The following is a 26,015-nucleotide window of genomic DNA, read 5'->3' as shown; positions in this document are numbered from 1 at the left end:
TCAAGTCAATGACTGCTACATAAATCAAAATCAAGGTTTTTATTTGAACATTTTACACATTACAATTATGTACAAAAGACAAAAATAAAATTATAAAACGAAATAAACCTGCATAGTCCCAAGACCATTTACAAATAGTCCAAAAAGCCTTTACAAAAATATATTACACAGATTGGCATTTCAGTAACTCGGGACAAACAATGACATTTACAACTGGGCACTTGAAGATACTCAATAAAGGGCTAAAGCCTGACTTCTGTGGCTGAAAGGACCAGTGCAAGATATCCTTAACTTACTTGAGCGGTAAATTCCCTTTAAAAAATGCAAACAAATTAATAACATTTTATAAATTGCAGCATATACATATTTCAAAGCAACACTGATATTAGTAGACTTAAAAATGACAAACTATTGACAAAATGTACAAGTTTACATTCTTCCGTTGTTCGTAAGAACATGGTAGAACCTGGGCCCATATCCACAAAGCATAATAGAGGAGTTGATCTAGGATCTGTCCATATGATCTTATTCATTATGATCCAAAAGGACAAACTGATCTTAGATCAGTACTCATACTCTGATATGCTTTGTGGATATGGGCCCTGGTTTCACCATGAGCGACAAGGGCTCAACACATGAATTCAGTTGTCAACACATATAGCGCATGTATAAATAGACTGAGTAAATGTACTTGAAACATTCCTTAACCAATAAAATCTTGTCTGACATAGTAAAGCAGAATCGCATCCATATTTTCCTCCCCTATTTAGGAGCCCAATGTTACTTTGAGATTATTCTGTCAAATGAAAGCCGTTTTACAAATGTAATAAATTATTAGTGGTTGGGTGATAGTCCTTCGAAAGTCAGGCACCAGTGGCCATGCTTCAGATTCAGACGTGTGGTCACTGTTAGAGCCGCTGTCCTGGTGGGATGAGTTATAGTGCACAGATAAAGTTTGTGGATCAAGCATATTTACGTGTGCGCATAATTGGCTCCAGTCATCTGCAGAACATTAAAATGTAGACAGGGTGGTCTGATCTGTGCCATCAGTTGACACTGGGCTGACCGTGCACTCTGATGCGGTACAGGCAGGTGTACTCCGGGTGACCCCAGTTGGACAGCACTCGAACCTCAATGATCTGATAGGCTTTATCATTCTCCTCCTGTGGATAGATAGCAGAAGACACTCAATTTAGACTCAAGCCATGTAAGAAGTATCAAGACCTACAACTTTCCCAAGTCACCATCTCTAATCGTACTAGAGATAAATGCCATGTGGACTACTAACATAACACATCTTCCACTGGCCAATCAAGCCCCTTGAGGTAGTGTTGAAGTGTACTTACGGTGACAGGATAAGTCTGAAGCGCATCTTCATCATCCTGGTAGGTGTAGCTGCCCAGTAACTTACCCTCCTGCTGGTACTCATCATCCAGACCCTGGAAACAAGAGTACACAGTTAGAAAACAGCAGAGACCCACAGCAATAAAGTGTCAATCAGTAGTGCCTCACCAGAGTTCACTCACACTAAATGTGTTTGTGACTGACTTGAGTGTCTACTAGGTTTGCTTCTGAATGGCTGAGACAGTAATAGCCAACATGAATGTTAATTGGGTAAGCAGGGTAGTTGAGGTTTGCATGGCTTACATAGACGGTAAACTGGCGCGGGGCGCTGCTGATGGTGCCTGTTGGCGAAAGGGATTTGGGGATGTGCTCCAATGAGAAGGCAGAGGGCACGATCCTCATGGAGAGACGAATCACCAGGTAACCATGAGAACCCTGAAACGCCCAGCAGTTCCCTGGATGGACGTCAGGCTGCAGTGTAAGAGAGAGCTCAAGATTAAACCAGGTTATGGATGGACTACTTTTGAAAAGGTCTTCCATGTGTCAGCAAGGCAGTATCAGGAACGGAAACCCAATGTATTGAATCTAGTAAATCACGAAGATATCATAAAACTCAGATTCATCTCATGTGGTGCGATGACTTGATTCGTACCTGTATGGCCACACGAGGAGACTGGGAGAAGTACCAGAGCGGGAGGCCAAACAGACTCATCAGTGCAGTCTTTGTCTCGTACGTCTCAGAGCAACGAGTGCTCAGGATGCTGCCGCCTGTAGACAGAAAAACACACAGCCATTGATAGCTCATGTCACTTTCACGACTGTACACAATGTCAACCACACCCATTTTACAACGAGGGCAATGTTAAAGCCAGTCATACCAGGAACTACTGTACAAAGTACAAACAGATCATTCAAATAATAGGCAGTAGATTATTTATTATTTGTATTTATTTTTTAAAGCTGAGTCGCCACACCCCATCACAACAACTGTGAAACTTTACCGCCAGACTCCAGAGCATAGTCTACCAGGCCGGTCCGATCCTGGGAGTAGAGTTTCAGAGCATTCTTCACTATCAGCTGTACATGCTGGAGGAAAAAGAAAGGAAAAGAGTGGTTGGTTGGGTGATGAAATGGAATAGTGCAGACGATCACATTGCATGAAATCATTTTCAAATCCAAAACACTCAATCTTAACTTTTTGGGTGACCCAACCAAATTCACTGAAACAAGAGTTAGAGCAGTCAAGGAAAGTCTAAGAAGTGGTAGATCGGTTCTATGTGCGCCATTTAAATACTTTCTGTTCTTAAGTTTAGTTTTTGCATCTTTTACTTCCGGTTTTGTACACCAGCTTTAAAACAGCTGAAAATAACATTTTTGTTTATATAAAATATATTTCACAGCAGTTTAGATGGTACAATGCTTCTGTACACCAGGGATCATCAACTAAATTCAGCCACGGGTCGATTATTTTCTCAAGCGGATGGTCCAGGGGCCAGAACATAATTACAAATCATTTCTAGACTGCAAATTGACCGCAAGAAGCCCACATTTCTTTTTAAATATATTTGACTGAAACATAAGCACTTCAAACCTTGATTACATATGTATATGATCACGTTGCGCTCTATAACGCATGGGAATACTTAGGGTGGCCAGATAAAAACGGCCACCCGTGGTCCGCTAGTTGGCGAACACTTCTTTACACTATACTTATTAATTTAGTCAAACTTAAATTAGGCAAACTCTTCAAATTTTAGCAACCGGGAAATGCTTTATAGCGATTTCTTAAAACAAATTAGACCAATAAAAACTACACAAATGTTCTTGTCACAAAATTCCCCAAACCAAACCTACCTCCTCAGACATCCCGGCCCCTGCGGCTCCAACAGTGTGCATCACAGTCTGAGTGACAGTCTCAGTGCTGTGCGTCTCCTGCCTGGCCCTGCTCTTCTCCAGCTGCAGGGTCACGTTCTGCAGGATGCTGAGCTCCAGGGAGGTCAGAGAGGCGTACACATCAACCCCGCTTACATAGCGCTCAGAGAGCCACTGCAGCAGGGACTCTGGGAGCTCATTCTCTCCGGTTTGGGAATCGCCGACCTGCTCGCTGCGAGAGAACAGGGCCCGCAGTTCCGTCCTCACCTGGGCAGACACTTGCTCAGACACCTGCCACGACCACACAGTGAGACAGACACCATCAGACAGAGGTCAGCAGAGAGGATTTATATAAAGAACTCCAGCAAAATCATCTCAGTACTAAATAATATTGAGTGTCTGTACAGGACCAGCTAATCAAAGGAATGGGAGAGGCCATCTGGAAAGGTACACAGGGCTCGACATTAAACTCTCATCAGCAAGTACATTTTTAAAATAATTGTTGGACAAGCAGATCTCTGATTTAAATTGTCAGAATGAACATGTCAAAAAAAGTCAAAACAAAACAAATGATTTGTACAAAACCGGATGCAATGGTTTGCTCACGGTCCTATTTCTCTCAAATTTTGTACACGAATTTGTTTACATCCCTGTTAGTGAGCATTTCTCCTTTGCCAAGACAATCCGTCCACCTAATAGGTGTGGCATATCAAGAAGCTGATTTAACAGCATGATCATTATACAGGTGCAGTGTGCTGGGGACAATAAAAGGCCACTCTAAAATGTGCAGTTATTACACCCAACCGGCCTCACGTTCCTTGGTGTCCACATAACCAACAAACTATTGTGGTCTAAACACACCAAGAAAGTCATGAAGAGGTCAAGAGACTGAAAAGATTTAGCATGGGTCCCCAGAGCCTCAAAGTTCTACAGCATTCTGACCGGTTGCATCACTGTCTGGTATGGCAACTGCTCGGCATCCGACCACAAGGCGCTACAGAGGGTCATTTACACTGCTGCTACTCTGTTTATTATCTACAGAGTCACTTTATCCCTACATACATATACAAATTACCACGACTAACCTGTACACCCCCGCACATTGACTCAGTACCGGTACCCCCTGTATTGCCTCATTATTGTTATTTTATTGTGTTACTTGAAAACTCTTTAAAAGTAAAGTTTTACTTTAGTTTATTTTATAAATATTTTCATAACTCTATTTTCTTAAAACTGCATTGTTGGATAAGGGCTTGTAAGTAAATATTTCACTGTAAGGTCTACACGTGGTAGTCGGCACGTGACAAATGGAATTTGTTGAACCGCAGACCACATGTAACCACGCCAGCACAGGACCTACACATCTGGCCTCTTCACCTGCAAGATCTGAGACCAGCCACCTGATGAGACTAAGGAATATTTCTGTCTGTAATAAAGCCCTTGTGAAAAAAAAAGAATATATACACTTGTTCTGATTGGCTGGGCCTGGCTCCGAGTGGGTGGGCCTATGCCCTTCCAGGCACACCTATGGCTGCACCCCTGCCCAGTCAAGTGAAATACATAGAAAATTGATTGATTTCCTTATATGAACTGAGACAAAAAATTTATTTTAGAAAAACGTGTTGCATGTTGCATTTATATTTTTGTTCAGTACAGTTCACTACCTCCCACACCGTAGCCATTTGATCCCTGGGTCATTGAATGAGGGATTTATTTCATAAGTATTTGGTTGTAATTGTAATGTTGCAGAGTGTCCAACACTCATCCAGGAGACCTACTGGGTGTGCAGGCTTTTGCGCCAGCCCTGCTCGAACAAAACACATTGTTAAAAACATTTTTATTTTTAAACAGGACCTTGATAAACTGACTGGTATGTTTGAGCAGGGATGGATCAAAAGCATGCACACCCAGTAGCTCTCCAGATGGAAGGTTGACGGCCCACGTGTTTTATACAGAAGCCTGTCAGTGCAGTGTTTTAATTTGTGGCGAATTAAGTGCCTTGCTCAAGACCACAACAGCAGGAGATATACCACATTAGAAATTAGATAAGAGACCAGCAGCCTTCCATTGTCAATACCAGTGATAATAAGGTTATTTGGTCAAGTGGTTCCTTCTATCATTACAACCCAATTCTCAGTCACCTTTTTGGCCTATGGTGTTACAAACCAAGTGACTTGAGCTTTTGGACATGTAAAAAAAAAAAAAAAAAAAAGTAATGTCAAGCCCTGGTACAATGCATGCACAGTACAGAGCAAGCTACTCACCGTTTCATGGAGTGTGTCCAGGCGGTCACACATGCCCTGGCATCCCATCACCCCCTGCAGGTCCTGCCTAATGCCCCCCAGCGTCGCCTCTAGAAGTTGCACCTCCGCCAGCAAGGCATCACGGGACTCTCTGTCCACACCCACACTGAAAGAGCACACATTGTCACGAGGAGGAATATTCAACACCACTCATGATTTTATTGAATTATTACAATCCAAAAGGGTTAAGTGCTGAACTCACTTGACTTGCACAGGAACTGGTGGCAGTGCAGGTGTAGCACTGGAAGTGTCTGCTTGCCTCCTCTGCACCTCCTGAAGATGTAAAATCAACATAACATGGATATATGACAAATACTTTTTAATAGAGCTTCTACAGTAAAGTAAGTGCATAGAATTGAGTTTAGGCTCTGAGTCTATACCTCTGTCTTGGCAGTCAGTGTCTGCAGCAGCACCTCTAGCTGAGCCAGACGAGACTCTTGGCCCTGCTGCTGCACCACATACTGCTCTCCAATCTCCTGACTCTGAACAACACAGGAAGAGTAGATGAATGAGCATACAGAGGCTAAAAAAAAGTTAAAAAGCTAACCAAGTAAGCGTACCGAATTGTATACTTGTTAACTTTTCATTACAAGTTAAATTAATATACTGGATCAAATAAATCCCTAACAATCCAACCAGGATAATCTCACCAGTTCTCTCCGCAGTGCTGCATCCTTCTCCATCCCTCTCTTCAGCAGAAGGAGTCTCTCCTCCAGCAGGCCAGACACCCACAGCCCCATGCTGTCCTTGTCTGTCTGGGTGTCCAGCTGCTCTCGTACAGACTGGTAGAGACTCAGCACCTCCCTGTGCTGGTTTTCCTGCCTTCGGCCCCCTCGCTCCACCTTCTCCCACAGTTGGGCCAGCCTCTGCTCCAACCGGGCTAGGCGCTCAGAGTCCACAGACACCAGCACACTGCCTGGCTGCTCTCATAGATGGGAGGATAGAGGTCAGCTAACTGTGCAACTAGCCTTATCCATAGAATTAGATGGTCTTACGCAAGATGACAATCATAAATGGTGAATGAATACGAGCATCAATATCACTTCAACCTGTGATACAGCTGGTGGTGGTTGAGCCATGATGGGCTGGCTGTCTTTGGTTGGTTCCAGAGGGGTCTGACTGAAGGAGTAGGCCGTCCTCCACTCAGTGATGTTAATGGCAGGCAACACAGACAGCAGGCTGGACGGACCCCAGTGCCACAGAGCTGCGAGAACCCAGAGGAGGATAAATGAGACAGAAAAGGTGTCTGCAGTGGAATGCAGTTGAAATATGTCAGAATAAGTGACTGCACAGTACTACGGAATATGGATAACCAGCAGCAGGGCTTCGGGGTGAACAGCAAGAGCGGTGCTACTCACCCAGGAGGACAAGGAGGAATGGGAGCAGAATCAGCAGGAGTTTGAGGAGCTTGGGAAGGCACCTATGAAAAACAGAAACACCCTTGTTAGTGTGATCACATGTATCCCATCCACAAGCCTCGGGTGTTACTCCAGCAGCCCCAAGAGACTCACCGTGTCAAGACGAAGATGTTGAGGAGCGACATGACGGTGGCCAGATGATACCATCCAGTCCCCAGCCACCAGAAAGCCCTGGTCACTGACTTCCCTGAACACACAATAAAAGAAAGCCATGGAGAGCAGATTAGTGGAAGTTCTTCAGGAGGTGGGAGGGGGTAGAGGCACTTCCACACAGCACTAAAGACAAGGTAATTAAGTACATTCACCAGATGGAGGTAAGAGGCAAGGAGATAAAGTGCAGGTTACGGAGTTAGTTACAGACAGGGGCGATAGAACAACAGTGTTCTTCTCTGTCAGCGTAGATGCAGAGTGCAGCAGAGATTCTTTAAAAAAAAAAATGTTTTTAGGACGAGCCCATCTTTCGTTTAACCGCAGTACTCCATCACACTCCTGTTGACAAATTGCTCCCATTCTTGGAACAGATTTTAAAATCGAAATTCCCGCCCAGAGGGACAGAAGCAGCAGACAGATGGGGAAGCACTTCTGCAGACAGTCGTTGCAGTTTCCTAGCCTAACACAGCAAATTCAAATGATGAAACGCAAATTAAACGGAACAGGTAAGAATGAGTCCCAGTATTTTGTAAGAGCCTGCAGCACCTGTTAAACTGCAAGGTTAGATTGCACTCCAAGCCACCATTCTAATAGGTTTTAAAAGGTAGAAAGACACACAAGCTAGCCATGGGGAGACTAGAACTAGGAGGAAACATGCAGGCCAAGCAGAGGTTTATCCGGAGGTTGAGAGGCTGGTTAAACACGGTAAGAGTGTGGAGTTATTTGAAACATGGTAAAAATGGTGACCTGGGGACACGGCTGCCAACCAGAGAACAGACAGCATCCTCCTTGTCACGGACCGCACAGCTGAGCCTGCCTTCTGCCCCGCCCACAACACACTGGAGCCTGGGGACCAACCAAGTAACAAAAAACAGGGGACTAAAAAGGTTGAACTGGATTCATTCATTTCAAGTGTATGAGGATAGGCCAGAGTTTGATCGCTTAATAGGTAACCTGAGTAAGCAGTGGCAAGCCACAGTTCCCCCAACACATGGTGTGACCGGCAGACCCGTGATGAGGATTGGACAATGCGTGTCTCCACGCGCTGCTTCCCTTTGCAGTCGTCACCTGTTATTGTAAGCAGTGTGGATGAGCAGCAAAAGAACGCATGACATTGTTTTGAGAGACTAAAGAAAATTATAAAAACAGCAGAAGGGCTGACATTTCTGCTAACAAAGAAATCTAACAAAAGTCAATGGCAGATGTGTGTGTAGCCACAAAGAGTGAGTGAAAGGCTAAGAGGAAGCTCTCTTTACATCTCTGGGTTGCACAGTGACAGAAGCACTCCGCTACAGCACAAGATGTAGGCTACTCACTAACCACACCAATCACCAAATGTTAGTCCATTATAGACCTTTTTAAAAATAACACACACACACAATACACATGTCAAAGTCAACAAAAATGTCAAAGTCAGTTACACTTACAAAGAGCACCATTCAGATTCACGCGTTTCCCCTCAGTCCCCAACTCATTTACATTCATGCTTCCGCAGTAGCTGGAGTGAGCTACAACCAATAAGAAAGAAATCAAATGAAACAACTAAATAGACAAACTTCAAACATCCCTCTTTCCCTTCACCGGAGCTGAGGAACATAGTGAGTCGAGAGCGAGAGAGAGCATTTGCATGTCACCAGGGCAACAGCTAAAGCAGCCCATTTGTTTGGAAGAGAAACAGAGGGTGAAATTTGTGTGGTCAAAGTGAAAACACCAGAATATAAAAAGGTAGTGTAATGTAAAAAGGAGTGAAAGGTGTAGGCAGGATAAACTGTGGTAGTGTCAGCCTCTCTCCCCCTGGAAAAAGAGAGAAAAGAAAGAGGGAGAAGAGTCAGAAGCAGGTGACAAGGAGTGTGAGTTCAGGTTAATCAGTGAAAGCCACCATGATCATTCACACAGCATCTGCAACCTCCAGAGTCAGTGCAGGAGGAAAAGACTCATTCACCATTATCTATTCAAAAACCGAGTGAAATGTAGAATTGGTGCACTGCAAGCAGCAAGATTCCTGAAATCAAGTGTCACGCAAATCACACACACACACCCGCCTTGTGGAAGCCCAGATGCCACAAAAAAAAAATGGGTTAGCCTCTAAAAAAAAAAAGCAGTGGAATACCTCCATTAACCACTTTTCTGCCCACACTGCCCATCTTCAGCACAGCAGCCTGTATGAGCAGAGTCACTACACACACAGTGAAGGCAGCTGCCCTCCTGCTATGGTTCAGACAGGTGTCTAAAGCTGACCACAGGACACCTAAAGAGAAAGAGCGTTTTTTGTGTGTTTTTTTAAGGAACGACCCAAATGACATGATTATGTTAAGCTTCAGCAACATGCTTTATCAGATTTATTGGCAGCCTGCACAAGCCACTGTTACAGAGTGCAGGAAAAAGTTGAGCCCCCCCCATCTAACAGTGAATTATCTGATATAGTCATCATTCATAACACAAAAAAAAGTGGGAAGCTGTCAGGCAGATGTGTGAGGAATAAAGAGAGGAAATGTTGGCGCTGTAAAGACCTCAAGAGGCAGAGCCGGCGCAGAGCCTGATACCTGTGCCCTCTTTACGTGACCTCAGCAGCACACTCTGTAAGAGCAGTGAGAAGACGGACGCCACAGAGGCTGCTGCCCTCCTGCTCACGCGCACACAGGTGTCCGAGAAGGACACCAGCACACCTGAATCAAATCAACTTAGTACAAAATGCACTTTACAAAAATCACAAAACATGTCAAAATGTTAAAACGAAATTCCAAAACTCACGCATCTACACTGTATGATATTCCTTCAAAACGAAAATTGGAAGGCAAAACTCACACTCCCAAGTACAAGGCAAGTTTTAAGGACATGCACGTTATAGTACTTCTGTGGCTGCCTCGCTCACCCGTCCTGTGCTTGCGGCTTTTGTCCCTGGCGTAGATGGTGGAGGGAGGTGAGGCGGCGGGGGCTGTCAGGGCCTGCTTGTTGGTGGCAGAGCGGGCTGCAGTTGAGGAGTGCTTGGAGTAGGCGGTGAGCGCGTCATTTCTGTCCAGGTGGATCGTGCGGTCCTTACAGAAGCTTCCGTTGACCATGGAGGTCTGGGTCTGTGCCGAGTTAATGTTTCCGTTGGCCTCACACATACTGTCTGTCATGGTCCGCTCTAAGAAACACAGATTTGATCATAAAAAATAATAATTTTAAAATAAATAAATAGCCCATTGTAAAGGAATCCATTCAAGACACAGGCTGAAGTTGTGGACAGTACAAGTAACTGCTTGATAAGTTCCTTTTAAAAATTACCTTTGAGTTCAGAGTCTTCATCCAAGCCCCAGAAGCCTTCGACCAGTGTGCGCTCCTGGATACACGACTTGTCCAGCATGGAGGAGAGCAGGGAGGCGTCGCTGGCGGCCACGCTGTGCAGGCTGCTGTTGTGTTGCTGGGAGCCATGCTGGCTCTTAAGGGGCGTGGTGAGGAGCAGAGACTGGGAGCAGGAGACAGAGTGCTGCTGAGACCTCCTGCTCTTCAACGCCCTGGGAGAGAACAGACAGTCAGATTAGACATAGAAAACACTGGATGTAACATTTTCTGGGCCCAAATCAATTGAAGGAACCACAGGGCGACCTACAACATCGCTTACTTTGAATCTCTGCGACTGGCTCCTCCTGCACTGAAGGAGGCGCTGTGGTACATGTGGTTGAGAGAAGAGTCCAAGCTGTCGTCGCCATAGAGACCAGTGGTGGAGTGCAGACGCAGGCTCCGCCGAGACATCCTGGGAGACTCTAAGACTGGCGTGATCCTGTGCTCCTTCTCAAAGTCCAGGGCTGTTGTAGAGTAGCTGGAGCTGAGCAACACAAGGAAGAGAAGATGGGAGGAATGCATTAGATTAGAATTTAAAAAACAACACAAGTAGCAGTCTCTAATCAGTGATTCATTCGATTGGCAATGCCCTTCGGTTTTCATTGTCCTTGGTGTCTTGAAAAGGGCACTTCTTCAAATCTACTACCATATTATGTAGCCTTTACATCACACATAAATATTAAAGTAGAGCCTATGATCCAACTTCCTTTACAGTTAATATACAAAAACAGGGAAGGTGCAATTGGTAAATTGTGTGGTGTCGCAGCCAATGTCCCCCACGGAACGCACCGTGCCTGCTCCACTCAATGCAAGCATGCAATCGGAGTCTGGGCTGCATCATGTTAGCTCCCTCATGCTGCACAGAACTTAACACACATGATTATTTGTGACACTACACGTAACATTTTTGAAACTGAGCAAAACAACGAATGTTCATACAGGCTAGAACACTTTACAATGCAAGACGATACCGGTAGCTTCCAGCTAGGCTAACTTTCCTTACTATTAACTTCATGATGCTAGCATCAATTCACTACCCTAGTACCTTTGTGAAATGCAAAATATGCTGATTGCCACCAAAAACATTATTTCGTTTAAAATCTCTCCCTCACTTCTTTCCCTCTCCCCCAAAAGGGCTCCAACCTCTTTGCTTGTGAATGAAATCATTACAGGTTAAGAGACTCTGCAGACTTTTATAAAATAAGCTACTTATATGCAAATGTTGTTCAGTACAATAAAAAAAGTTCCACGTGGAAGTGAAACAGATTCATGGGGCTACAGAGGACGTCAGCCAAAACAAACTCAATAAGTCAACGCATGCACACACTCCTACTGAATATGAAGTCACCTGCATTGTGAATAGACAGAGGCTACATCTTTGATATGCCCAGTTTATCAAATGGCGATGTACCATTCCAATAAAAGAATGCCATTATGTGAAGTAGTGACATTGGTAAAACAGTCAAATTGATTGTGTAATTGGTTTATTAATGCATACATGGCTGTCACGTAAAATATTTTACTAAAAAGATGCCCAACGATTGAACAGGAGTAGCTGGATCAAGTACTATTCTGTGTCAAGTACCATTCTGTGTCAAGTACCATTCTCTGACTTCGGATAATATGTCTTGGTATCGAGTATTAACATCAACTTTTTTCCCAATTACATTTTATTCAACATTCTGGCTTATAGCACTTGTTCAGATGATATGTTCCAAACAAAATGACATCATCTAAGACTGTAACCAGGTTTACATCTGTCTAATTTATTAGGCAATGCCCAACTTAACCTTGCAAAAAAAAAAAAAAAAAAGCAAACTGCTGCCATCTCTCAAGGGACAACTATCTGGCATTCACATTGTTGGACTTTGGAACCGTTTCAAAATCTGTGCTTGCGACAGATAAGATCATAAGGCTAACTGAAGTCCAAGTAGGGAATAGCTAGCACAGTGTAACAACTTTCCAGAACAATGCATGACAGGCTATTACAGCCTGAAACCTAATCCCTATGAAAACACACACACACACAACCTTCAAGTTGAGCACATAGGAGTGACTGCTTGCTATCTAAACATAGCCAAGTGCACACACACAAAGGTAATGAAACAGAAATGAGGATGATACACACAGGTCTGTCCAACCCCAGCTCTCCAGAGTCCACCCCTCGTCACCGTCGCTCATCCCAGGGAAATAAACCCACGGATAAACATCATGAACACCCACAGACACTCCACACACTATCCTGCGAGCCAGGAGAGCTCAGGCAACCTAACACTACTTCACTTACTGTATGTAGCCTAGGCTACACTTCACTTCCTGTAGCCAGGGACAGACGAGCCACTTACCTACTCAACAACCCCCCTCCCTCGGTGAAACAATGACACCAATCCTTACATTATGCATTTTAAACTGACAAGGGAGGTCAGTTCTTAAGTGCAACTGACTGTACAAAAGGAGGAAGAGAAGGGAGACATCTGAGTCCCTGAACTTATCTATAAAACTAATGTTGGTAATCCATAAACAAAGGACTAACGGGGCTCTTTCCTACATAAAAATAAACTCACCCTGCCCTCTGGTTCTCCCACTGAGTCTTCCGTCACTCGCTAAAATCGGGGGTAGGGAACTAGATTTAGCTACAGGCCGATATTTGGCAGAGCGGATAGTCGGGGACTGGAACATAATTATAATTTGTACACTGCAAATTGACCACTACTAAGACCAAAAAGATATGATTTTAGAAAATAACAATTTCATAACTTGATTACATTGCAACATGATCACATATTTACATTTTAGTCATTTAGCGGACTCTTACCCACAGTGACTTACAGAAGCAATTAGGGTTTAGTGCCTTGTTCAAAGGCACAGATTTTTCACCTAGTTGTCTTGTGGATTCGAACCAGCGACCTTTTCTTAACTAATTTATCGCTCCTAACTACTGTCTGTATGGGTCTTTATTTGTGGGAATACTTGGCTAACAGATTTCCTAAATGAAACTCGTTTTTAGCTGAATTCCTGGTGATTTGCCATGTTTTTACCAAAAACAAACATTTTACTAAATCAATGTCATTTTCGTGCAAAAAACCTTGCAGTCAATTTAAAAAAAAATTTTTTTTAAAAAACAACACTTGTGGGACAGTTTTGGACCACCAGTTGCTAACGCCTGAGCTAAATAAAGCCTCTCCAGGATTACACAGGGCCTTGGCAGAGCCAATTAAGTGCTTTCCTCTGCCTGGCCTGCTGCTCCTCCTGCCAGTGTGCTCTAGGCCCTTGCGTGGGACAGCGGTGTGTAGTCCCACCCAAATTCCCAGGCTGGGGTCTGGGCAAGGTGAGCCAGGCCCAGGACAGCTTCAGTGAGACCAGGCCAATGGGTGCAGCAGTCGTTCTTCCTCTCACTCACACACAAAAGGACAAGACAGGAGTCTATCACGGTTCTTACCAATCTGCTGCTGCACACTGACTGGTTTGTTTCAGTTCAGACAAAACTATCACGACATGCGACTTCATTCCAAAACATACAGTGATAAGTCTATGCTCGGTAAAGCTCCGCCTTCTCAGTTCACGATAACACCCACCCATAGCACATGTTCCAGCAGGTATATCTCACTGATCAAAGCCAACACCTCATTTGGCCGCCTTTCCTTCCAGTTCTCTGCTGCCAGTAATTGGAACGAATTGCAAATTATTATTATTATTTATTATTATTTTTTTTTTTTAAATCACTGAAGTCTGAGACTTATTTCTCTCAACAACTTTAAACATCTGCTATCTGAGCAGCTAACCGAGTGCTGCAGCTGTACATAGTCCATCTGTAAATAGCCCACCCAATCTACCTACCTGATCCCCATACTGTTTTTTATTGTACTTTTCTGCTCTTTTGTACACCAGTATCTCTACTTGCACATCATCATCTGCTCATTTATCACTCCAGTGTTAATCTGCTAAATTGTAATTATTTGCTCCTATGGCTTATTTATTGCCTTCCTCCTCATGACTTTCTTTTTTTAATACGGTGTCATTGACTTGTTTATTGTTTACTCCATGTGTAACTCTGTTGTCTGTATCACACTGCTTTGCTTTATCTTGGTCAGGTCCCAGTTGCAAATTATAACTTGTTCTCAGCTAGCCTACCTGGTTAAATAAATCAAATTTAAAAAAAAAAAAAAATGGCAACAGAGAGGAATTTCTAAGTAGACAGAACTCAATACCATTCTTGATTGCCTATCACCATCTTGGTGTTAATCAATAGTCCATTAAGGCCAACTCCAGGAAATCTGTGACTGTCAAATCTTTCCCTCGACCGACAACATCTCACAAATTGTCAAACACTCCAGCCACCCAAGCAGAGCGAACAGTCTGACGACAGCACAGCAAGCGGTACGGGAGCACCAAGTCTGGGAACAAAAGGCACCTGAACAGCGTCTACCCCCAAGCCTTAAGACTGCTGAACAGTTCATCAAATGGCTACTCAGACCATTTACATTGACCCCTTTTATTAATTTAATGGTTTTGCACCAACTCCTTACAATCACTAGCCTCTACCCATACATACTACACTGACACACTGCTACTCTGTTTACAATATATCCTGATTGCCTAGTCACTGATACACCGTGGTGCAAAATACTTTAGTAAAAATACTTTAAGGTATCCCCAAAAATATTGTAGTATCTGCACTTTACGACCTTATATTTAACAACTTTATTACATCCCTAATGAAAAAACACACTTTGCATTTTCCCTGACTCCCAAAGGTACAAGCTACATTTTGAATGCTTAGGAGGACAGGAAAATGGTCCAATTCACACACTCAGGAGAAGATCCCTGGTCATCCCTACTGCCTCTAATCTGTCAGATTTACTAAACACAAAATGCTTGATTTGTAGATGTTGAAATGTGCCCCTGGCTATCCACAATTGTATTAAATATATTTAAAATTTTAAAAAGCCATCTGGTTTGCTTAATAAGGAGTTAAATGATGTACTTTTAGTACTGAAGTATATATTAGCGATTACATTTACTTTAAATAGTTTAGTACATTCTTTAAAAAACAAATAGTTTTAGACTTCTACCTCTGACTTTCACTGGAGTAATTTTCTATTAAGGTATGTTGACTTTTACTCTAGTATGAGAATTGGGTACCTTTCCAGCACTGAATGTGTATACTGTCTTGCCCCGTACCCCTGCACATTGACTCGGTACTGCTACTCCTTGTATATTGCCTCATGTTTATTGTGTTACTATTTCCTTTTTATTTGGACACTGCTATCTAACCTCCAAACGAGCTTCAATGCCATACAACACTCCTTCCGTGGCCTCCAACTGCTCTTGAATGCTAGTAAAACCAAATGCATGCTTTTCAACCGTTCGCTGCCTGCACCCGCACGCCTGACTAGCATCACCACCCTGGATGGTTCCGACCTTGAATATGTGGACATCAATAAGTACCTAGGTGTCTGACTATACTGTAAACTCTCCTTCCAGACTCATATCAAACATCTCCAATCAAATCTAGTCGGCTTTCTATTCCGCAACAAAGCTTCCTTCACTCACGCCGCCAAACTTACCCTCGTAAAACTGACTATCCTACCGATCCTCGACTTCGGCAACTGCCTGTTCTCTGCTGCCTGTGACTGGAACGAATTGCAAAAAAACAATAAATATATATATATATATATATAAATAAAAGCTGATGTTGGAGACTTATCTCCCTTACCAAATTCAAACATCTGCTATCTGAGCAGCTAACCGATCGCTGCAGCTGTACATAGTCTATCGGTAAATAGCCCACCCAATTTTACCTACCTCATCCCCATACTGTTTATATTTAATTTACTTTTCTGCACACCAATATCTCTACCTGTACATTACCATCTGATCATTTATCACTCCAGTGTTAATCTGCAAAATTGTAATTATTCGCCAACCTCATGCCTTTTGCACACAATGTATATAGACTTTTTCCTACTGTGTTATTGACTTGTTAATTGTTTACCACACGTGTAACTCTGTTGTCTGTTCACACTGCTATGCTTTATCTCGGCCAGGTCACAGTTGCAAATGAGAACTTGTTCTCAACTAGCCTACCTGGTTAAATATAGGTGAAATAAAATTAAAATAAAATAAACTCTGCATTGTTGGGGATGGGCTCATAACTAAGCATTAACCTGTAAATAATACCTGTTGTATTCAGCACATGACCAATACATTTGGATCTGACAAGCTCCATCCTGATTAAAGACTGTGCAAACAATTGTGTTTCATGAGCAGGGATCAGCAAACACGATAAGATAAGCAAAGATCTCTGGCTGTTGCTTATCACTTTCTTACAGAAACACAGATCTATGCTGCATCAAGCAAGCCTAGGGCTACTTACAAGCTACACGCCTAAGTACACATCTGGAGACTAACTATTTGCTCAAGAGTTGTGCAGCCAGGTTAATCAATCAAGCCAAACACTGACCAGCCGTATCCAGCCAATCCCACAATAAAATGTACTCTAGAAGGAAAAGACACTAGAACCTGTTGCTACACAGACCGTATAATTTCCTTACTATTTGTCAGACTAGGGAGCAGCAGATCATCACCGAACCTGGTCACTGAAATATTCTCCACAATTGCCCTCCATCTCACTATGACTTTTAGGTCGGGCATACAACCTCATTACCCCCTATAACTACTGTCTGTGGTATGTAGGTCTGACCCATTTAGTCGGCTGGTCGATTGTCTGGTCAATAAGCTACTGGTCGACCGAGATTGCTTTAGGTCGGGCAGTAGCAATTGTTTTAAAAATAAACAAAAACCGTACCACTCAAGTTGACACCTACTCATTCAAGGGTTTTTCCTTATTTTTCAACATTGTAGAATAGTGAAATCAAAACTATGAAAAAACATAGTAACCAAAAAGTGTTAAATCAAAATATATTTAAGATTCTTCAAAGCAGCCACCCTTTGCCTTGACTTCTTTGCACACTTGGCATTCTCTCAAGCAGCTTCATGAGTAAGTCAACTGGATTGCATTTCAATTAACAGGTGTGCCTTGTTAAATGTTAAATTTATTTTCTTAATGCATTAGAGCCAATCAGTGTTGTGACAAGGTAGGGTTGGTATACAGAAGATGGTATTTTACCAAATAGGGCTAAGTCCAAGAATATCTCAAATAAGCAAAGAGAAATGACCGTCCATCATTACTTTAAGACATGAAGGCCAGTCAATCTGGAAAACTTCAAGAATTTTGAACGGGTCTTCAAGTGCAGTCGCAAATACCATCAAGCACTATGAAACTGGCTCTCATTCAGACCACACATTTTCTTACGTTACAGCCTTATTCTAAAATGGATTAAATAATTTCCCAATAATGTTTTGGTATTTTAGTAGGATCCACATTAGCTGTTGCTAAAGCAGCAGCTACTCTTCCTGGGGTCCACACAAAACATCAATAGACAAGAACAGCTCAAGGACAGAATGACAAACTCAGCAAAAAAGGAAATGTGCTCACTGTCATCCCTGTTTATTTTCAGCAAACGTGTAAATATTTGTATGAACATAACAAGATTCAACAGAAACTGAACAAGTTCCACAGACATTATTATTCGACCATGCTGGTCATTTATGAACATTTGAACATCTTGGCCATGTTCTGTTATAACCTCCACCCGGCACAGCCGGAAGAGGACTGGCCACCCCACATATGCTCTCTCTAATTCTCTTTCTTTCTCTCTCGGAGGACCTGAGCCCTAGGACCATGCCCCAGGACTACCTGACATGACTCCATGCTGTCCATGCTGTCCCCAGTCCACCTGGCCGTGCTGCTGCGCCAGTTTCAACTGTTCTGCCTTATTATTATTCGACCATGCTGGTCATTTATGAACATTTGAACATCTTGGCCATGTTCTGTTATAATCTCTACCCGGCACAGCCAGAAGAGGACTGGCCACCCCACATAGCCTGGTTCCTCTGCTTCTACACCTGCATTGCTTGCTGTTCGGGGTTTTAGGCTGGGTTTCTGTACAGCACTTTGAGATATCAGCTGATGTACGAAGGGCTATATAAATAAATTTGATTTGACATGTGACTAACAGAAATAGAATATTATGTCCCTTACCGTCAACGATAAATGCAAATCAGACCATCACCCCCGTTAAGACAAAACCACAACTCCGTGAAGAGCACTTTTTGCCAGTCCTGTCTGGTCTAGCGACGGTGGGTTTGTGCCCATAGGCGACATTGTTGCCGGTGATGTCTGGTGAGGACCTGCCTTACAACAGGTCTACAAGCCCTCAGTCCAGCCTCTCTCGGCCTATTGCGGACAGTCTGAGCACTGGAGGAGGGATTGTGCGTTCCTGGTGTAACAATGTTTTTGCCATCCTGTACCTGTCCAGCAGGTGTGATGTTCGGATATACCGATCCTGAGCAGGTGTTGTTACACGTGGTCTTCCACTGCGAGGACGATTAGCTCTCCGTCCTGTCTCCCTGTAGCACTGTCTTAGGAGTCTCACAGTACGGACATTGCAAATTATTGCCCTGGCCACATACGCAGTCCTCATGCATCCTTGCAGCATGCCTAAGGCATGTTCACGCAGAATAAATGCGTTGAGATAAACAATTAATGAACATGCACCTGCGGATTGGTCGTTAAGACACATTTACATTTAAGTCATTTGGCAGATGGTAGGCAATTAAAGTCACAGTTATGAAAACTCAGGACCCTAGTCATCTTTCTTTTGGTGTTTTTCAGTCAGTAGAAAGGCCTTTTTAGTGCCCTAAGTTTTCATAACTGACCTTAATTGCCTACCATCTAAGCTGTTAGTGTCTTAACGACCGATCCGCAAGTGCATGTTCATGGTTCATTGAACAAGCATGGGAAACAGTGTTTAAAGCCTTTACAATGAAGATCTCTGAAGTTTGGGATTTTTACAAATTATCTTTGAAAGACCGGGTCCGTCACTCAGTACTTTGTTGAAGCACCTTTGGCAGCCTCGAGTCTTCTGGGTATGACGCTACAAGCTTGGCACACCTGTATTTGGGGAGTTTCTTCCAGTCTTCTATGCAGATCCTCTCAAGCTCGGTCAGGTTGGATGGGGGTGTGTCACTGCACAGCTATTTTCAGATCTCTGGAGGGTTTAAGTCCTGGCTCTGGCTGGGCCACTCAAGGACATTCAGAAACTTTTCCCGAAGCCACGTCTGCATTGTATTGGCTGTGTGCTTAGGGTAGTTGTCCTGATGGAAGGGGAACCTTCGTCCCAGTAAGTTCCAGAGAGCTCTAGAACAGGTTTTCATCAAGGATCTTTGTACTTTGCGCTGTTCATCTTTGCCTTGATCTGAGTAGTCTCCCAGTCCCTGCCCCTGAAAAACATCCCCATAGCATGATGCTGCCACCACCATGCTTCACCATAGGAATGCTGCCAGGTTTCCTCCAGATGTGATGCTTGGCATTCAGGCCAAAGAGTTCAAGCTTGATTTCATTAGAACGGAGAATCTTGTTTCTCATGGTCTGAGACACCTTTAGGTGCCTTTTGGCAAACTCCAAAAGGGCTGTCATGTGCCTTTTACTGATGAGTGGCTACAGTCTGGCCACTACCATAAATGCGTGATTGGTGGATTGCTGCAGAGATGGGATAACCTTCCAAAAGGACAACCATCTCCACAGAGGAACTCCAGAGCGCTATCAGAGTGACAATGGGGTTCTTGGTCCCCTCCCTGACCAAGACCTTTCTCCCCCGATTGCTCAGTTTGGCAGCTCTAGGAAGAGTCTTGGTGGTTCCAAACTGCTGCCATTTAAGGATGGAAGCCAGTGTTCTTGGAGACCTTCAAAGCTGCAGAAATGTTTTGGTTCCCTTCCCCAGATCCGAGCTCTACGGACAATTCCTTCAACCTCATGGCTTGGTTTTTGCTCTGACATGTACCGTCAACTGTTGGAACTCATATAGACCGGTGTCTATTTAAATAATGTCCAAATCAATTTAAATTTGCCACCGGTGAAATCCAATGAAATTGTAGAAACATTCAAGGATGAGCAATGGAAACAGGATGCACCGAGCTCAATTTCGAGTCTCATATCAAAGGGTATGAATACTAAATAAGGTAATTCTGTTACTTTATTTACTACATTTGCCAAAAATTCTAAAAATATGTTTTCACTTTGTCATTATGGGGTAGTGTGTGCAGATTGAGGGGGAAATAATTTTATCCATTTTAGAATAAGGCTGTAACGTAACAAAATGTGGAGAAAGGGGCCGATTATTCCGAATGCAGTAAAGCATCCTTGTATAACCACAGTCGAGCTGTAGGCCGAAGAGCACATCCAGTTTAGCCTTAATATGGTAACTTACTTAGGCCTATATTTCAACACTTCTATAGGCTACTGTAGCAATCATTAATTTGTTGATGTCATCACAGCATGAGTGATTCATGATTTGAGATGCAATCAACCATTGTCTTAAAATACAATAAAGCAAGCCTATAAATAAAGCACGTTTCTCAATTTCAAATCAGCTAACCTAAAAATGGCACTCAAGCAAAAAAAAAAAAAAAAAAAAAAAAAAAAAAGATCCGTCATGTTTAGCAACATATCATAAAAGCAGGACAAGTCAAAGTAAAAATGGACAATTTGGAACGTACAATCAACTGTTGTCCAGGAGTGTCACACCGTTGTCATGATCAGTGGTTTTAAGCATATTTGACAAGCTCATGAAAAACAAAATAATTTTGCATTTCCCTCTGTGTAAACACATTGCAAATAGGCTTGGTTGGTCCGAACAGACACCTATAAAATTACTTATTTTCAGCTTTCATTCTAAACCAAAAAATGAGCCCGATTTCAATATCTAAAATACATAATTGCAACATCAGGAAAATAAGTATTTAACTTGAAAATTAACCCAACGTCTGGAAAACACATATTTTATTAGTCTTTTCATTGTCATGTTGCTTACTGGGACTATTCTAGTTTTGCGGGGACAGCATTTTTTAGTCTTGACTATGGCAGCAGAACGGCAAAGACGGCTATAGGTCAAGCCCTAGTCGGACGGGATAAGTTTCTCTTTTTTCTAAATTTTACCCCCTTTTTCATGGTATCCAATTGGTAGTAGCTACTATCTTGTCTCATTGCTACAACTCCCGTATGGTCTCGGGAGAAACGAAGGTTGAAAGTCATGCGTCCTCCGAAACACAACCCAACCAAGCCGCACTTAACACAGCATCCTCCTGGTCGCGGCCGGTTAAGGCAGAGTCTGGGCGCGAACCCAGAGTCTCTTGTGGCACAGCTGGCGCTGCAGTACAGCGCCCTTAACCACTGCGCCACTCAGGAGGCCTCGGACGGGATAAGTTTTTAAATTGTGGAATGCAATTATGTGCACAAAACCACCACATCTGTAATTTTAGTCCCGTCCGAATCTGCAATGTCAGTAATTTGTAAATGGCTGGAATGTAACAATTCTAGGCAGAATAACTTAGTTTTTTGGCCAACTCCAATGTCCTCTGATAATACTAGTTCCATGCGAATTGACATCCCAGGGTTTTAAGAGAAATGTTGGCATTTGAGTGTTTCTCTCAGTTTGTGCAAGAAAACAATAACTGATTCTATAAATGTAACTAAGTGCTGCATATAAACTATATGAACGGCCTACATGTAGCCTATCAACTTTCACAATGAATGATTGTTTATGTTTTGGCGTATGAATGGAATAATGACAAATGCATCAGTATCCCCCCATTTAATGCATCCCTTGCTGTTAATAAATTGCAAAGCAGCTGCATACAACTGACCTAAATGTTTGGAAATGTTGAGATGAGAATTATCAATAGCCTTAAAATTGCTTCGCAAGTGCAATTGCACGGTTTAGCTCACATCTGAAGGCAGCGGAGTATTTAGGATGTACTGAGGACCGCTAAAATAACACTTCCTCAATTCAAATATTATGCCAACACTTTAGGAAATATGGTATGGTTTAGAAACCAGCTATCAGTGTGGCCCTATCACCTGGACATGTTGAAATACCATCTTCACAACTAGAATAAAAACCTCCAGGCTTCCTTCATAACTTTCAATTTACAAAAAAAATACAAAAATGTAAACTACAGGGGGCTGTTTGAGAAAAACTAATCCAGTCTGAATCTTCTTCTGGAATAATAAATCACATAACCAACATTCTCTAGTAATACTACTCCCGTGCGAATGGGTCTTTGGTCACGTGCATACAATGCATACATGTGTCAGGTAAAGAGCCAGGGTTGAGGGAATGTTTCTCCTTAACAAGACACATAGGATGTGCCAATATAAACCTTTAAAAAAAATCAGATAAAAAATTAAGAGATTTTAAAATTTACCAATCGAAAGTTGGGGACAGCCCTAGTAGTATGTAAATCTACCATTTAGAGGCAAGTGAAATAAAAACCTTTGTTTTATTAGCTAAGCTCGACCAAACGCAACTGCAAAGAACAGAAAATATATAGGAGCACTTGTCTACCAGGCTTGTGTGTTCTAAGAGCAGATGGTGAAATAAAATGGCTAATATTGTCACATCACGTGCAACAGCTCCAACATCTACACCCTCTCTCTGAGTCACGCATAACAGACACACCCAGTCAAAGAACAAACCAGTGGGTCGGTGACACATATCCGCTTTGCACTTCTCTTTATTCAGAAAGGGGAACATTGCCAAATACACGTGGAGAGGTTCCATAATACTATATAAACCCGGCTCAGAATGAGAGCTGGAATCTCTGAATAAAATCATTCAACTACCCTAAATCGTGACATTTATTTTGTTAGAAGGCAAAAAAAATTGTCAGAAAGTGCAATCCTGGAAAACCACCTTGGGCTACAGTTACTCAAATAACATTTCAAATCAAAATTAACATGTGAGAAACATATGCATGCAACTCCTACCAGTGTGATTTGTTGAAACAAGCCCTTGGTCAAAGCAAATTCATCTAGGGTATTTGACACAAAAAAAGCCAATTTATGCTCACCATCGATTAAACCAGTGGTTCCCAAACTGTGGGCCCCCCCCCGAAAAAATATAATACTCAGTCCAGCTTATTTCATATATATATATATATAGTACACCTTGTGCATTCTATTACAACTTTCAAGAGTATGTTTAAAAAAATATATATTTTTTTTAAACATACTCTTGAAAGTTGTAATAGAATGCACAAGGTGTACTTCTCAAAATTGGGTAGTGTATCATCAATTTGTCATTGCATACCTTAGAGCTATTTATAACTTTGGCTCAACTAGCCCGGATCAGCTAATGTTTTGTTATTTAAGTTTAACCCATAGATATTGTTGCCACTTAAATAGCACATGAATACACATTAGACATGGCAAAATGTATTGAATTGCAAGAAAAATAGCTTTAAAACTGAAAAATGTTCTTAGCACACCATGACAAAATGTGTAGAATTATAGGAAATAAGCTTTAACCTGAAATTATTTCAACCAATAAGAGGGGTGTTAACAGTTTGTCATGAACAGTGCTATAGAAAAAGACGTGATGCAGGCACAAGCTGTTCCAATGCTGGAAGGGGGGGCCACGAGTGAAGAGGTTTTGGAACCCCTCCTTTAAAATGGAAAGTCATTGAAATCATTCAGGACATCCCTCTTTCAGGGCCTTGAGACTGGCGGCTTTGCATGCACACTCACCTGTGAGAGTAGGTATAGCCAGTGTTCCCTGGGGGTGGGGCGCGTGAGTTCACTTTTGAACGGTCCATGCCTGTCCAGCCTCCAATTTTTCTCAGTAATGAGACTGCAAGAGCCAAACCATGAGACTTTTACAACCCAGTAGTACATATTCACCCCATCAATTCAAACAATACTATGAGCTCCTAACTAACAAAGGTAGCAGTTAAATTAGTAGAAATAATGTTTTTAGGAGTAACTGCTTACCCCAAAACCAATTTCTGCTTAATAACTCGCCTCAGAAACTAGATATTTTGCTGCATCATGACAGGGTCCATTTTCTAATGGCACTTAAGTATATGGCTGTGCAATAGTAGCCTTGGAGTTTACTCAAGTCACACCCAGACAGTGTGATGAGAGGGCTGGGTGGGACCTGTATTTCTGGACAACTAATGGCTGCCGGATGTCTGTGGTTCCGAGTAGTACATGGTAAGAACACTGACCCATTTTAAAGACGTAATAAGCAATCCTCATCTTTACACGTACATAAACATCTCTCCATACAAAATAACAATATTTGTAGAACTCTGCCCCAAAACATTTTTTTTTTAAATGTTTTATCGTCACATACACCGGATAATGCAGTTTAATGTGTCGTTTTACAGGGTCAGCCATAGTAATTCGGCGCCCCTTGGAGCAAATTAGGGTTAGATCAATTCCTTTATTAATTTTTTTTGGCATCCTAACGGCTTGGGTATTCGAACCAAAGACTTTTCGGTTACTGGCTCGAACCGCTAGGCTACCTGCCGCCCAGGTAGGTACTGTTAACCTGTATGGCTATGAATGAAATAAACAACTACTCTGAACTGTCACCCTATGTAAACTAGCCTAACTTCCATAGTCACATCTCATGTAGTGTAAACAAAGAAAAGGACTCAGACTGAATTTAGACAAAGTATCAGTGAGATTCACAAATAGACTAATTACAGACAGAGTATGAAGTAAAGAGCAGCCTAGTTATCAAGCTACTCTTCATTTGTATAGTCAAATACACCATTAACTTGCCTTTTGTAAATACAACTTGTAAATCCACAGAATAAGATCAGGAGAGCTGCAGCGAAAATTAGCTGACTTCATGCCGCATACAGACTCGTGAGTCACGGTGTAGAGCAGCCAAGTGGGCGTAGGTGCACTGTTCTGCCTCAAACTTCCCAATATAAACAGTATCCCTCAAAGTGTGGGCACGTTGCAGTAGGTACAAGAGTAAATGAGTCAGCTATCAACTGTACTAAAAAAAAAAAAAATCCCTAGTCATTACAAATTCAGAATTCCAAAATGGCTTCCCCAACAAAGCGGGAGAAATAACTGCTCTTTGCTAGTACTAGTGTTGCTTGTTCTCTCATCCAGAATGTGCTACTCATGTACACACCGGTCTCTGCTACACACAAACATCTTTGTAAATTGTACAGGCAGGCAGAATGTCAAATGTCACTTCAGTAGCCTTTTCAAACTTGAACCAATCGGTGCACGGTTCAAAGGAGGCTGGGAGCCTCACCTCCAATTGTAATTTACAGTGGGCGGGATCCCGCGAAAAATGAACTGTCAAACTTCCAGACGTGACTTTGTTTTGGGATACATCCAGCGGTTTGCCAAAGTAGTTAATATTATATACTGTTCATGAATATGTCCGCTTACCTTAATGTCAATGTAGTTAGATGATTTACAAATACGGGTAAATGTTGCCACGCGATGGACGAGCTGCTAGCTATCGTTGACAGGTGACCGGTTAGTTTGCTAACATTGACAGATGACCGGTTAGCTAACGTAGGTTCACTCTTGTCGCAGTTTGACAGTAAATGTTTCTTGATAAGCTCTCCAAAACCGTCCAAACACAACTCATCTCAGAATACTTACAAATAACATTTCATTTACAAAGGACTCTCAAAATAACCATGATAAAACCCGCACGAAAATGAAATA

The 26,015-nt window shown here is 42.5% G+C and overlaps 1 protein-coding gene across 11 annotated transcripts; it reads right to left on the bottom strand.

The window, feature by feature from the left end:
* Positions 1–24: 24 nt before the first annotated feature.
* On the bottom strand, positions 25–25,821 carry LOC135523874 (SUN domain-containing protein 1-like). Of its 11 annotated transcripts, XM_064950862.1 has the most exons (23): positions 25,101–25,503; positions 24,060–24,162; positions 10,692–10,895; positions 10,355–10,584; positions 9,960–10,214; positions 9,631–9,753; positions 9,198–9,335; positions 8,515–8,595; positions 8,042–8,155; positions 7,835–7,933; positions 7,031–7,124; positions 6,878–6,939; positions 6,569–6,723; positions 6,170–6,439; positions 5,900–6,001; positions 5,722–5,792; positions 5,481–5,625; positions 3,199–3,507; positions 2,346–2,430; positions 1,997–2,112; positions 1,648–1,815; positions 1,347–1,439; positions 25–1,163 (listed from the first exon to the last, which is right to left on the bottom strand). In XM_064950862.1, exons 2-23 carry the CDS (start codon positions 24,125–24,127, stop codon positions 1,047–1,049), a joined length of 3,099 nt encoding a protein of 1,032 aa, XP_064806934.1. In that variant the 5' UTR covers positions 24,128–24,162; positions 25,101–25,503; the 3' UTR covers positions 25–1,046. The 11 variants fall into 11 exon arrangements, with proteins under 11 accessions (XP_064806934.1, XP_064806932.1, XP_064806930.1 ...); XM_064950860.1 differs by lacking the exon at positions 25,101–25,503 and adding an exon at positions 25,731–25,821 and having other exon boundaries at positions 7,835–8,155; XM_064950858.1 differs by having other exon boundaries at positions 7,835–8,155; positions 25,101–25,505.
* Positions 25,822–26,015: the final 194 nt, after the last annotated feature.

The sequence above is a fragment of the Oncorhynchus masou genome, chromosome 31 (assembly GCF_036934945.1).
Source record: "Oncorhynchus masou masou isolate Uvic2021 chromosome 31, UVic_Omas_1.1, whole genome shotgun sequence".
NCBI classification, from domain to species: domain Eukaryota; kingdom Metazoa; phylum Chordata; class Actinopteri; order Salmoniformes; family Salmonidae; genus Oncorhynchus; species Oncorhynchus masou.
This window is presented reverse-complemented; position numbering and strand designations above follow the sequence as displayed.

Bases quoted from the DNA above. Each gene is read 5' to 3' on its own strand.
- LOC135523874 (XM_064950860.1), bottom strand. From the start codon at position 24,127: ATGGACCGTTCAAAAGTGAACTCACGCGCCCCACCCCCAGGGAACACT. The intron at 10,215-10,354 runs GTAATTTTTAAA...TGTGTTTCTTAG, and splicing joins TGAAGACTCTGAACTCAAAG to AGCGGACCATGACAGACAGT. The intron at 6,440-6,568 runs GTTGAAGTGATA...CTATGAGAGCAG, and splicing joins CACCACCAGCTGTATCACAG to CCAGGCAGTGTGCTGGTGTC.